The 14,610-nt window shown below is 47.1% G+C and overlaps 1 protein-coding gene across 17 annotated transcripts in view; it reads right to left on the bottom strand.

Annotated features, from left to right (window-relative positions):
- Window positions 1-14,610, bottom strand: part of DIP2C (DIP2 acetate--CoA ligase C (putative)) — a 387,622-nt gene that overhangs the window by 87,017 nt on the left and 285,995 nt on the right. For all 17 annotated transcript variants that reach the window (XM_035252738.3, XM_035252740.3, XM_035252739.3 and 14 more), the window contains one exon: window positions 428-567. In XM_035252738.3, the coding sequence (XP_035108629.1) occupies window positions 428-567 (140 nt within the window). The remainder of the gene's footprint in view (window positions 1-427; window positions 568-14,610) is intronic.

Raw genomic sequence — 14,610 nt, 5'->3', positions numbered from 1 at the left:
ATGGTCACACAGACATATTCCTCGGTTTTCACAAGTGTCTGCCTTCAGGGAACCCGAGCTTGGCTGTTCCCACTCTGGCTGGTGCCTTAGGGTGATGGACAGGTACATCCTCTGGGGCAGAGGGGAAGCTGCCCAGGCACCAGTGTGGACCCTGCGTTGGCCCCAAAGCCTTCCAGGGAAGAGAAGCCTGAGGTCCCAGTGTGCAAAGGTACCCTTCACCATCTTCTCGATCATCTGGTGTTTTCCTTTACCAGGAGAGCAAACACTGCCTCAAACATCTGAAGCCCAACAAGGACTTCAGAAGCTTGGGAGTGAGGCTCTCACCCAAAAGTGCGCACACAGGAATGTGGAACATGTGTTCTGGTGATGTGTGTTAGAAAAGCATCTAACAACAGGTTAGTCCATGCGGCTTGAGACCCACACTCACCTCCAGGCATCACGAGGCCAACATCCTGCACGGTAAGCACCGAGAGCTTCTCTTCCGAGTCCACACGAATGACCCCGTAGGTCAGCCCATGCATGGAGAGGACGCCCCGGCCTGGTGGCTGGTTACTGTCATCTGTGGGCCTGTAATAGCAGTTTTCAAGTTGGATATGTGGGAGCAGATAAGCCATCACAACCACAGACGCGCAGTCAGCACACATGCAGCAGTCTGGGCACCCCTGGGAACAGAGCTGGCCGCCACATGGACATCAGGAGTGCTCGTTCTGTTTATGACAGCTGACAGCCAGTCTACTGCTTCCAGCTCTGCATTCCCGGGGAATCTCAACAGCACCTGAGAACTACAAAGGTGGCTCCTCACCCACCCCTTCTACACAAACCCTGTACAGACTGGCTCTCCCTCCCCTCTCAGCTCCTGCTCACTGCATGGTCTGTGCTTCCAGTTTCATAAACGTCTGGATGGGTGTGCATCCCCTCCAAGAATGCAGACAAAACCACTGAACAGAAATTATGGAAATCCTGACGGTCCAGCCTCAATTCAGATGCAGCCTGTCTAGGCGTATGCCCAATTTTATATATAAGAATCTAAATTAAGATTTACGCTGTGCCATTCTGGCTGCCAAGTGCTAAGGAAGATTATTTGGGTGGCAGGCAAGCTGTAAAATGCATTGTGGGTCAGGAGAGGAGGGGTCTACATAAGCCCATTTTCAAAAGACCGCTGTGCTCACGCTCACCACTCTGTGGCCCCCCGACCTCCTCTGCCGGACACCCAAACTCGCTCCTGCCACTACCCAAGATATTCCCCCAGCTGATGTCTGCACAGCTTTCTCCCTCCCTCTCTCCAGAGTTTGGCTCAAATTTGGTCTTCTCGTCCCCTCAGAAAACACCCCCACCCAGTGCACCGACCCCACAGCATACATCTCTGACTACCTGTGCAGCCTCCTCCCTCAGACGCTAACTCTCCCGAGAGCAGCCAGAATTTGTTTTGTTCACTGCTGCGTCCCAGCCCTGGAAAAGATCTAGCAATAAATATCTGCTGACTGAATTTGTGAATAAGTAAGTTAAAATATCTCTAAAATCATGGATTATATCCCTGAAAACTAACAATTCTTCAATGGTTAACTAAGGAGTCACCACAATTTAGGTATATATCACATTTGTTTCTGTAATTTTCCATATACAAATCTTTAATGCACTTCAGACCTAGAAGTTAGACTATAAGTTTTCTGTTTAACTTTAAATTATTATGGTTTATAATGAAACTGAAGACATAAATGGGGCAAGATAAAAGTTAAAATTTGCAAAAAGAGAACTCATTTGAATGAGTAACTGATGTGTTGAAAAAAAGCATAAAGGACTCAGGAAACAGAATTAGTCTAGATCTAAGAGTCAAAAAGGATAGAGCCAACCAGATATAAAAGATAAGTCTGCCCAAATAAGAAAACCCACATGGAACCACCTGGATAGGATGAGCTCGAATCAGCAGGCTCCAAATTATTAACCTGGCCTTTTACTGCCCAGAAACCCCAAACAAATCAAAACTTCAACGTGTTCTCAGTGGTTCCACCACCATTTCCTCTCCCTATAAGAGTTCTCTACAAAGATTCAGTGTGGAATTCAAGAACTGTGAGCTTCATCATCTGTTGTGGGTTGAATTATGTCCCCACAAAAGATCACCCCTCATATCTGTGACCTTATTTGGAAGCAGGGCCCTTGCAGAGACAGATGTCCCTGGACTTACAACGGGGTTATGACCTGATAAAACCATTGAAGGTGAAAAACCGCTAGTCGAACCACCTTAAGCCAGGACCATATGTAGGATCAAGATGAGGTCATGCTGGGTTAGAACTGACTCTAAATCAAATTATTCTGTCCTTGTAAGAAGAGGAGAGAGAGGCACAGGCACAGGGAGAATGTCATGTGACGATGGAGGTAGAGATGGGAGTGACAGGCACCCATCAAGGATCACTGAGAAGAGCAACACCAGAGGCCAGGGAAGGCCTGGGTGGGTTCCCTCAGCGCCTCTGGACATCCAGCCCTGCGACACCTCAGTCTCTGACTCCAGCCTCCAGAACTGAGACAAGTACCTGTTGTTTAAACAACCCAGTGTGTGGTACTTTGTAACGAGAACCCAAATACATTGTCTTCGTAATACAAATTTAAGGTATACTTATTGTTTTAAAAAGTCACATGAAAGCAAAGTGCTGGGCAGCCAAGCTTCAGAACACTGACCTGCCATGATCTGTGAACAGGCCAGGAGGAAAAAGTTGTGTTAGGACCCAATCACGTATGTACTGTTGCCTCAGTTAAAAAATCCCCTATCCTCTTTTATTTTTATTTATTTATTTTTGAGAAACAGTTTCACTCTGTCATCTAGGCTACAGTGCAATGGTGCAATCTTGGCTCACTGCAACCTCTGCCTCCGGGTTCAAGCCATTCTCATGCCTCAGCCTCTCGAATAACTGGGACTACAGGTGTGTGCCACCACAGCCAGTTAATTTTTTTGCTCTCATTAGTAGAGACAGGGTTTCACCATGTAGGCCAGGCTGGCCTTGAATTCCAGACCTCAAGTGATCTGTCCATCTCAGCCTCCCAATGTGCTGGGATTATAGGCATGAGCCACCACACCTGGCCAAGATCCTCTTTTCTATGTTTAAACACAGTTAATGAGAAATAAGACTTGATTCCTAAATACTTTAAAATTACAAATAGTGTTTGCTATAGGAAATTTTCAATTATACAATGACAGGTACAGGAGGCTGAATACGTTCACTTACAACGTAAATTAATGACATTAAACTTGTACTAACTTAACCTGCCACTGTACATTTATATTCCCTTGCTAGTCAGAGAAACCACATGGCCCTGGATAATTTTCCTTGCAGGTGTGCAAGACGCAGGCACACAGGTGGGCACAGAAGCATGGGAGCTCCCAACACAGGTGGGCACAAAAGCACGGGGGCTCCTGACTCAGAGGCGGGCACAGAAGCATGGGAGGTCCCGACTCAGAGACGGGCACAGAAGCGCAGGGGCTCCTGACACTGAGGTGGGCACAGGGGCTCCCGACACAGACGCAGGCACAGAAGCACATGAGCTGCTGACACACAGGCGGGCACATAAGCGCAGGAGGTCCCGACACACAGGCACAGAAGCACGGGAGCTCCCGACACACAAGTGGACACACAGGTGGGTACAGAAGCGCAGGAGCTCCCGCCACACAGGAACAGAAATGTGGGAGCTCCTGGCACATAGGCAGCCTCACAGCCCCACCTCCCAACAGACGCGGTGTCTGGGGTCACCCCTTAACTTCTGACCTGGTGGTGCTGATGCCTCCCTCTCCAGATGGTAAACCAATGCCCCACTGGCACTCTCCATGTGCCAGAATGGTTCTGAGTCCTTCATGCATAGGGACTCACTTAAAATTCACCACAAGCCTATGGTTATTATTCCACAATTTCAGATGAGAAAACTTGGGTATGGAAAGGTTGACTTGATTACCCAGGTGAGTGGTGGGGCTCAGCGGGACTCAGACCCAGAGCATAGCCCCTGCTGACCTGAGTGCCTGTCCCTCCCTGGCCTTCTCCTGCCTCTGATCCCAAGACATGGAGTGAATCAGTCTACTGCTGTCTTTTTATAAAAAATTAGAAGCAAACAGTATGACCAACACGAGCACATTCTTAGTATGAACAAGGCTAACATCACAGTCAAAAGGGAAAGTCCCTGTTTCTGCTCCAGTCCTATGCCCTACAGATAACCACTATTGAGATTTTTTTATGTAAAGGTTTAAACTCCTAGATAGGCAGTTACATATAAAATTTGTATGTATACTAATATACTGATTTTTAAAAGTAAAGCAGAATCAAGATGCATCTTCTTCCATAACTCACTCTCTTCACCAAACATATCTGCAGATCCTTCCATGTGCCTATGTGGATGGGTGCATCCGTGTGGGCAGGTGTGTGCATGTGTGTGTGCAGGCATGTGCACCACTGAATTCAGCTGGTTTGTTACACAGTGTTCAGTAATATGAATATATGATCATATATTTTCTTTCATTCAATTTTTATATAGCTGGAAATGTATCTGTAATATACATATCTAGAAAGAAAATGGAAGAATCCAAAAGCATATATACTTAAAATTTTAAGACCTAAATACCCTCCCAGAAGAACATATTTTGCATTCCAACTGACAGAACATGAGTATTATTTTCTCATCTACTAGAAAAGCACCTAGCACTGGCTCTGTGTTGCTGTGGTTACACACTTAACACCCGTTTCTGCACAGCAACCCTGTGGAGATGGGTGCTGCACCATGACCCTCCCGATTAGCAGACGGGCGGGTGTGAGGAGGACTGGGTGCTGCCAAGGCCGCTGCTTCGGTGCTGAGCCAGCGCCAGTCTCAGGCTGGCCTCAATCTGTGCATCCGACTACAGCACCAAGCTGCCTTGGCAGTGCCTGTCTCTGCACACTCTGGCCAACACTGATAATCAAACCTTAAAATATTTCCCAATTTGTTGAGTAAAACACCATTCCCTGTTGTTTCAAGTTGTGTTCCCTGTGTTATTAAGCAAGTTAGATGACATTTATCTCGATCCACACCTCGCTAAAAGTAAAAATCCCAAGTAGGTAGACGAGGTGAGGAAGGGAGGAAACAATCCCTATAGGCAGAATCCAAGGGGATTTAAAAATATCTAACTTAATAATAAATATCAGTGAATTAAATAATGGCTGATAAAGGTATCCACCCCACTCATCAACTTCCAAACTCAGTTCCAAGGTGAAATGGTGTTCAAGACCAAGCAGGTTAATGTGTCTCACGAAGAACACGGATTCCAGGAAGGACCAGCTTAGTGATCTCCAGGACTGTAAGGAGGTGGCATCCATGCTTGCAGAGATGGAATGAGCAACATACACAGCTATGTGTACAATACCACAACGATGTGCAAAAGGGAAGCAAAAATAAAATTAAAGGACAACAGAGTCTGGATGTTTCGTTGCCTCCAGATCTCACGTTGAAATGTGACCTCCAACACTGAGGCAGGCCTGTTCTCACAGTAATGTGAAGAGTTCTCACTCTATGAGTTCACGTGGGATCTGGTTGTTTAAAAAAGAGCTGAGCACCTCCTGTATCTCTAAGCATGTGACACGCAGGGACACATCCCACTCTGCCTTCTGCCATGATCATGAGCTTCCTGAGGCATTATTGGATGCAGAGCAGATGCTGCAGCCATGGCTCTCTTACAGCCTGCAGAACTGTGAGCCAAAATAAACCTCTTTTCCTTATAAATTACCCAGCCTCATGTATTACTTTATAACAATGCAAACAGACAAAAACAATGCAAAATGACAAAAAGGAGAGACGCATGCCAGACCTAAGCAATGAGGCCTCAGGAGAAATGTGCACTATGGCTTCAATGGAACAGTTTGCACAATTTACCTGTTATAGCACTTTCAGCCTCTGTAAAACATTTCATTAAGCCTAGCCTGAATAACACCTGAAGAAACAGCTCCTATTAATTTCAATGAACACATCCACAGTTCACTACTCCTGACCACAAGCAGAGCCTGGTCAGGCTCAGGACATTAACACAAAACAGACAGATCAAGTGGTAAACAAGCCTTACCAGCCTCTAGTTCTCGGGCTTACAGAGGAACCATAATTGCATCTGCACAACTTTAGTGCCACTTGTCATTGACTGAATCCTTAAACAAGTGAGTAAACAAAGGTCTTGCTGGGCGCGGTGGCTCACGACTATAATCCCAGCACTTTGGGAGGCCGAGGCGGGTGGATCACGAGGTCAAGAGATTGAGACCACCCTGGTCAACATGGTGAAACCCCATCTCTACTAAAAATACAAAAAGTTAGCTGGGCATGGTGGTGCGCGCCTGTAATCCCAGCTACTCAGGAGGCTGAGGCAGGAGAATTGCCTGACCCAGGAGGTAGAGGTTGTGGTGAGCCGAGATCGCACCATTGCACTCCAGCCTGAGTAACAAGAGCGAAACACCGTCTCAAAAAAAGAAGAAGAAGAAGAAAAAAACAACAAACGTCTTTCATTTTTCTCATCTTATCTGGGTGATCTCCAAGCTGGTAATTCTCAGCTTAGAGAGCCTAGAGAGCGAGCTTCCCACCTTCACCGCCTCGCCCACCCTGTGTATACAGCCTTTTTTTTCACTAAATATACTCTTTACAGATATTTAATTTTTTTGTTAGCAAAAGAGGGATCACACCATATAAACTTTTTGCAAACTCGTTCTCATAAGCATCAGCCATCTTTCTGCGTCCAGGGGAGGTTACGGGCTGGAACTGGGTGACCCCATGGGGAAGGCCCCTCCTCTGGCATCTTCCGACTGCACCTTGCACCTCGGCCAAAACAAACTTCTCAGCATCTTCTAACACATTGTAAAAGGCAGGTGGTGGGTTAAATAGCAGGAAAACTTGCCTTGCTCTTCAATGCTACCTAATTATCACATTCTTGTTCAGGTAATTTTCATCTATAAACTATTCTGTAGTTAGAGAATTTCAAAATTTTATCCCATTTTTTAGATAAGTTACGTATTTTAGTTTATCTTGCTTTCTCTTACATGTGGGATTATGGAACTCTGGGTCTGACTTTTCCGTGCAGTCAGAAGTGCTTGCTCTTGGCAGCCGTGTTGGCTCAGGGCTGATGCTGATGTGTTCCCCCATCACTCATACAGGCAACATCAGCACCCAGTGGGTGTCAGACAGCATCCTTCTCACTGTGGACACCTTTTCTTTGATTTTGTTCCAGTATTCTAGGCTGGATACTTTCAAAAAACAGAAGACAGCTGTGCTGACAAGGGGATATTTTATCTTTTCTGGAATTACTGTTTCATTGTTTTGTATGATTTTTGCCTTTTCATTACTAAAATATCAAAGTATCCAAATAGTACTTTGTAATTACAAAGCTAATTGTGTTTTTTACTTCAACAATTTCACAATGTAGCTTGAAGAAAATCAATTCTATCATCTACATTCTAGAGATGGTAACAGACTCAGATGGCAGAAGGTTTAGGGCACACTTGTAGCCAGGAAATAGTTTCCTGGTTTTCGCCTTCCAATTATTCCTTTAAAAAAACTCTGATGAGTTCAGGCATCACAAGCTCTTATTTCCCTAGTATTTTTCTACTATAAAACTAATATCAGGAGAAAAGAAAACATAAAGTATAGTAGGCTGGTCACAGTTTTAAAGAGTAGAAACTTTAAATGCCTAGGTGAAAATACAGTTCACGTAGGAAGACAAAGCAGACTTCACTAGAGAACATGACTTTCTGCTAACCACTTGGCTGGCATGTGTGAACACACAGACATGAAGGCGAAAACAGACATGTGAAGGCACATACCACATCAACACAAACATGAAGACAAGCACGCAAAAGTGGAGACAGATACGTGAAGACACACACCACATCAACACAAACATGAAGACAGGTACACACAGGTGGAGACAGATATGTGAAGACACACCACATCAATACAAACATGAAGACAGGCACACAGGTGAAACATACATGTGAAAACAGATATGTGAAGACACATACCACGTCAACACTAACATGAAGACAGACACAGGTGAGAACATAAATGAAGAAAGGCATGCATGCATGAACCCAGACATGCATGAGGACACACACATGAACACAGACATGATTGCATGGAGATACAGAGACATGAACACAAGACATGCCCGAGGACAGGCACACACACAGAAGACATGCATGAGGACTGGCACATCTCCAGCCCTTGTCCCTTCAAGGTCTCTGACTCATGTTCTTAAAGAATCTCAACCACCCTGCAATGAGTGCTGGTCATTCCTTTTTGGAGATTGGCCTTTTTCTGAGGGGAGAGCCAACAGCATAAGTTCTGGCAATGACCTGCCTCCAGTGCTGGGCAACCTGAGGGAGGGTACAGTACCTGGAGCCCAGGCGCTAGGCTGCTTCTGGCTCCCACAACCCTCTCCCACCCTCCCTCCCCCATCTCCAGGGCTGCTGCCGCTCTCACATGCTACCCCACCCCAACCATTGCCAGGGCCGCTGCTGCTCCCATGCTTCCCCACCCCCATCATTGTCAGGGCTGCTCATAGCTCAGATGTTCACACTCTGCCCTGCTGTACCTGAAAAATGACTCATAGCTCAGACATCCACACTCTGCCCTGCTGTACCTACAGAAATGACTCATAGCTCAGACGTCCATGCTTGGCCCTGCTACACCTGCAGACTGACGCATAGTTCTGATGTCCACGCTCGGCCTTGCTGCACCCAAAGACTGAATGCTCAGACGTGCACACTCAGCCCTGCTGTACCTGCAGACTGACTCATAGCTCAGACATCCACACTCAGCCCTGCTGTACCTGCAGAATGACTCATAGCTCATACATCCACACTCGGCCCTGCTGTACCTGCAGAATGACTCATAGCTCAGATGTCCAAGCTCGGCCCAGCTGCACCTGCAGACTGACTCATAGTTCAGATGTCCACACTCAGCCCTGCTGTACCTGCAGACTGACTCATAGCTCAGATGTCCATGCTCGGCCCAGCTGCACCTGCAGACTGACTCATAGTTCAGACATCCATGCTCGGCCCTGATGTACCTGCAGACTGACTCAGCTCAGATGTCCATGCTCGGCCCAGCTGCACCTGCAGACTGACTCATAGTTCAGACATCCATGCTCGGCCCTGATGTACCTGCAGACTGACTCAGCTCAGATGTCCATGCTCGGCCCAGCTGCACCTCCAGACTGACTCATAGCTCAGATGTCCATGCTCGGCCCAGCTGCACCTGCAGACTGACTCATAGTTCAGACATCCATGCTCGGCCCTGATGTACCTGCAGACTGACTCAGCTCAGACGTCCATGCTCGGCCCAGCTGCACCTGCAGACTGACTCATAGCTCAGATGTCCATGCTCGGCCCAGCTGCACCTGCAGACTGACTCATAGTTCAGACATCCATGCTCGGCCCTGATGTACCTGCAGACTGACTCAGCTCAGACGTCCATGCTCGGCCCAGCTGCACCTGCAGACTGACTCATAGCTCAGACGTCCATGCTCGGCCCTGATGTACCTGCAGACTGAAGCATAGCTCAGACGTCCATGCTCGGCCTAGCTGCACCTGCAGACTGACTCATAGCTCAGACATCCACGCTCTGGCCAGCTGTCCCTGCAGACTGACTCATAGCTCAGACGTCCATGCTCAGCCCTGATGTACCTGCAGACTGACTCATAGCTCAGATGTCCACTCTTGGCCCAGCTGCACCTGCAGACTGACTCAGCTCAGACGCCCATGCTCTGCCCTGATGTACCTGCAGAATGACTCAGCTCAGACGTCCACGCTTGGCCCTGCTGTGCCTGCAGCCACTGGGTGGCTTTCCTGTGAGTGCCTCAGCTTCTGACTTATCTACTTTTTTGTTTTTTTTTTGCAGGAATGAACCACTAAGTGATACATTTTCCAGAGAGGGCCAAAATTCTACAAATAGTGAGCAAATGCATCTGCAATTTTATTTGCATTCTACTGCTGATAATCACTATCCTTTTAAAATTAAGTGTACTAAAAGCCAAGCAAGCAAGTAGCTGCACAGAGGACAGGAAATGCAATCTCTGCTTTGTCACTAGGGCAGAACAAGTTGTCCCTGGAAAGTGGTTAAAACACAGGACACAAATGCTTAGATCACAACATAGAGGAAACGCCCATCCTAGTACCCATTCAAACCCATCCTCCATAGACCCTTCTCTGCAACAAAACAGAGCAATGTAGCAGCCAAACACTTGGTTTTTTGAGACAGAGTCTCGCTCTGTTGCCAGGTGCCAGGCTGGAGAGCAGTGGCACAAACTCGGCTCACTGCAACCTCCACCTCCCAGGTTCAAGCAATTCTCCTGCCTCAGCCTCCCGAGTAGCTGGGACTACAGGCATGCACCACAACGCCCACCTAATTTTTGTGTTTTTTCAGTAGAGATGGGGTTTCACCATGTTGGCCAGGATGGTCTCCATCTCTTGACCTCGTGATCTGCCCGCCTTGGCCTCCCAAAGTGCTGGGATTACAGACATAAGCCACTGTGCACGGCCTTGTTTTTTTCTTTAAAAATCATAAGGAGTAAATAAAACGTGAGCACTCTGTGCTTCCCATACTGGATGTAACAACATTTAAGAAGGCATTCATTTTGTTCCCATGCCAAACCTATAGGGAAGCCTTTCCAGACCCCACTTAAAACAGCTTTGCAGAATGTATGAAAGCCATTTTTCACTTAGTAACCTGGCCTCTGACCTCTCCTACGTGGAAAATTCACCTCAAGTATTGAGACAGAACACACTATGAGTTCAAAGGCCCTGGCTCATTTTCCAAAAACACGCATCTGTCCCCACCTTTCTGTGGCACACAAATGAAACCCCAGCATGCAGGGAAGTTTTCCTGCTGTTCATATATTCAGAAAACAACACAGAGAGGAGTGTGTTGGTGGAAACACAAGCACGAGTGTGGCTTTCTTCAAATTTACTCAAAAGTGACTTAAACATCAGGATGATGAAAGATACAGATTCTGAAGCCTCGCACTGGCTTCTCTCCTGAAGATTTTCACCACTGAGACAGAGTTATTACCTAACTCATCTCCAGGTAATGAGAGTCGAAGTGCAGTGGCCAATTATAGAGATTATTCTTTCGCAAAGCATCAGCACTGAACAGTTTAAATACGCATCACATGCACAGTAACGCCATAAAAAGACAGCAAGTATCCTATGAGACTGAAGAATGATAGAGGGGCAGGAAGAGCTGGCACAGGAGCGCTCAGAGGCTGCTTCTAGTTTTCAGGACACAGTCATTCCTAATTCAAACTGGAATACTAAACTTGTACCTTTTAATCCTTTTCTGACCTTCAATTTGAACCCAATCATGCCAATCAGAAAGTGGCACATCTGAGAAGACCACTGACGCCAACTCCAGGGAGGTGGTTCTGGAGAGGGACTGCTGTAACCCACTATCCGCCGTGTCCAGAGACCACTCCTCCGACACCATGCAGGGTGCAGGCACAGCCAACCTGATGTACACGGCCACGGGCACCCCCGGGCGAGACAGTGGAAAGGAGATGCCCCCTGCTCTGGTTATTTCTGTCTGTGTCCTGGTCAGTGCCTGCCCTTCCAGTTTTGCCTGTCATAACTTAAAAGTCACACACCACTTTGGGAAGCCTGCTGCAAGCAGGTCTCCACACTCACTCCACACTCCAAAGCTCACCCCACAGGAATGGAAAGAGCCTCCTCTTCCCTACCACTGGGCATATTGCCATGGACATGCTGCCCAAGGATTCCCACACCTCCTCTCTCTTGCCACGTCTTCCTCTGGACCAGCCCTGAGTGGGCCGGCAACAGCCGACACAGGACACAGCTTCTTCGCAGGAGCCTGTTCTCGGCAGATGGCCACAACAGTGTATTTAGGCCGTCAGTGGCACCTACTTCTTCTAAGTAAAACGAAAACCAACAAAAACCCAAAACCACACACTGCTCGGCTTATGGAAAATGCCAAGTGTGTGTATAGCACGTGCATAAACGTACAGGAAGAGGTGTGGCCTTCACTTCTTGTGAATGACATGGGATTGTCACAGGAAAATGTACAGGAGGAACTTTCTGAATTTACCTCCTTTAAATTTTACTTTCATTCACTCAAAAAACATGTATTAGGCACCAACTATACACCAGAGACAATGAAAAAATAAACATAACAGTAAATCCCACAGCACATGGAAGTCAGTAACATTGGAAGAAATGGGCTGATGAGGTCCCAGCATGGAAGAGCAATCGCATCTCCCAATGCAGGGGCCACACTGCGGGGGTGGGCACAGGCACAGGAAAGAGCAGACACAGGCCTTCAACCTACTCATGGAGGAACAGCCAGGCCCACGCGAGTGAGAGGAAGGGGCAGGAAGAGAGGCAGCCGGGGCAAGCAGGCAGGTCCCATGGGCCGTGCACTCCTGCAGACTCAGTCACCTGAACAAGGGGCCAAGGAGGGCTCTGGCCAGACGAGAGACAAAACAGGAGCACAGAGCCTAGGGGAGGGCAGCCCCGGCAGCGGCAGGGAAAGGAGAAACAGCTGGATTTAGACGTTTCCTGGCAGCCTGGATGGGGGGGGCCCCAGGAAGAGGCAGCACAAGAAAGGTTCTGAGTTTCCAGCCCGGCAGCTGCAAGGACAGAGGGAACATCAGCATGAGGCTGTGGAGGCCAGTAGAGAAGTAGCAATTTCTGAATCACTTTTAACAGTAAGAACGTATACATTGCTTCCACTGGGAATGTTAAAATATGTGAAATTATGATGACTGATATTTAAATTAGACACTACCCTCCATGCTTCTTATGCTCATTACCAAAGTGAAAGCAGAATTAAATTGTCAACACAGTGCCAAGAACACAGTGCCAAGACCACAGTGCCGAGATCTTCATGTATTCCTGGACCCGACCCTACTTTTCATGGACAGTGAAATGCTACAAAGCCTGGCAAGTAGGAAGGTGCATGGCACACACAGCCCACAGGCTCAGTGGCTGCAGATGCCAGGCTGTGACCTTGTGCCCACAAGCCACTGCAGCCCTGTGACGCCGGTGGCACCAGTATCAGCAGGCACAGTATTGGCTTCCTCATTCACAAAGGAAGAGACTGGAAACCTTGAAGGATGGTTGGTCCAAGGTGACATATCAGAAGGTCCAGTAAGTCCAATCGCCTGCCTTTTCTACTGAATACGGTGTTTTTGAAAATCTAAATGAAGACGTAAAAGCACTTTTAAATCTACAAAATAATGGACAAACTCCAGGTATCAAACACCATAGCAAACATTTGGTAAATATTAGCTGACTAAGCCATCTTGTGATACAGCTTAGATTCTGTCCACCGATCCTATCCCATCCTAATAGCAAACTGAAGGGGTGAAGGGTGATTTTAAGTCACGTCAAACCACAAAATCAGTTCTGGCACAGCACACTGTAGCACTGACCATGCACAAGTTCTCAGCATGGAGGAAATTTGCCAGGGTTTAGAGCCAGGCATCACCTGTCTCTCTGCTCCTGCCTTGCTCATTTCAAGGTGCCCATTGTCCTGGGTCCCTCTGGCAGCTGCTGGGCCTGCAGAGCCGCAGAGGGTGCACAGCCACAGAGCCAAACCCTGAACTCAGCTGTTGGTTTTAGAAAGTACGGTACAGTTTTTCACATAACCTGAAGCCTGCTTTATTTCAGTTGTCTTTGAGGGTATTTAAATCTAAATTTAAAAAATAACCTCCTATTTCAATTTTGGTTACAGGCATTTATCATTCTGAGATCCAAGAAGGATGGCGAAAGGTGAGGCATTTGTGGTACTTGTGATTAATTTACATGGGTAACACAACTTTTTTTTTTTTTTACATTGGTAACACAACCTGCACTTTCAAATACATCACAAGAATATTTTCCCAAAATTGTACTGTCTGGCTAAAACCATGAAGTCAGTAAGAAAGCCATGAGCGTGGCTTAGATTCAAAGTCGTCCACCTTCTCCTGGGTGGTTTTTTGTGGTTTATTATCCTATACAGGAGCCACACAGAAGGGGGCACACATCACCAAATGTCACATGTGGCCTGGGACACATGGCGTGGGCACAGGACATAGGCACAGACCATGAGATATGAACACCACTATTACCACATAAGCAGATCAGGGTAATCTTGGCTATGCCTTCATCTCACTGGTATATTGCAGACTTGTGTGAGTCATGAAATGCTTGCCTTTTGGTTTTAAAGACTGGGAAGAGTCACGGGATAGAGTGCTGAGGAGAAAGGTGAAGCAATTTCCTCAAGGCAAGTGTCCGGACCCTCTGCAAGGGGTAGTGTCAGGGTTAAGAAAAGGCACAGATGAGTCTTCGAGGAAAGATCTTTCATCAACATCTGAAGGTCAGAAGACAGAGCAAGGATCATGAAGCGGATTTGGAAAGTTGAAAGCACTTTCTCTTCAAAAAGCTGTGTTACCAACATACCTTTTTATTTATTTATTTGAGACAGCGTCCTGCTCTGTCACCCAGGCTGGAGTGAAGTGGCACAATCCCAGCTCACTGCAACCTCTGCCTCCTGGGTTCAAGTGATTCTTCTGCCTCAGTCTCCCAAGTAGCTGGGGTTATAGGCACATACCATCATGCCTGGCTAATTTTTGTA

Source organism: Callithrix jacchus, chromosome 7 (assembly GCF_049354715.1).
Source record: "Callithrix jacchus isolate 240 chromosome 7, calJac240_pri, whole genome shotgun sequence".
Taxonomy (NCBI): domain Eukaryota; kingdom Metazoa; phylum Chordata; class Mammalia; order Primates; family Cebidae; genus Callithrix; species Callithrix jacchus.
The sequence above is the reverse complement of the archived record's forward strand: the minus strand, read 5'-3'. Positions and strand labels throughout refer to the sequence as shown.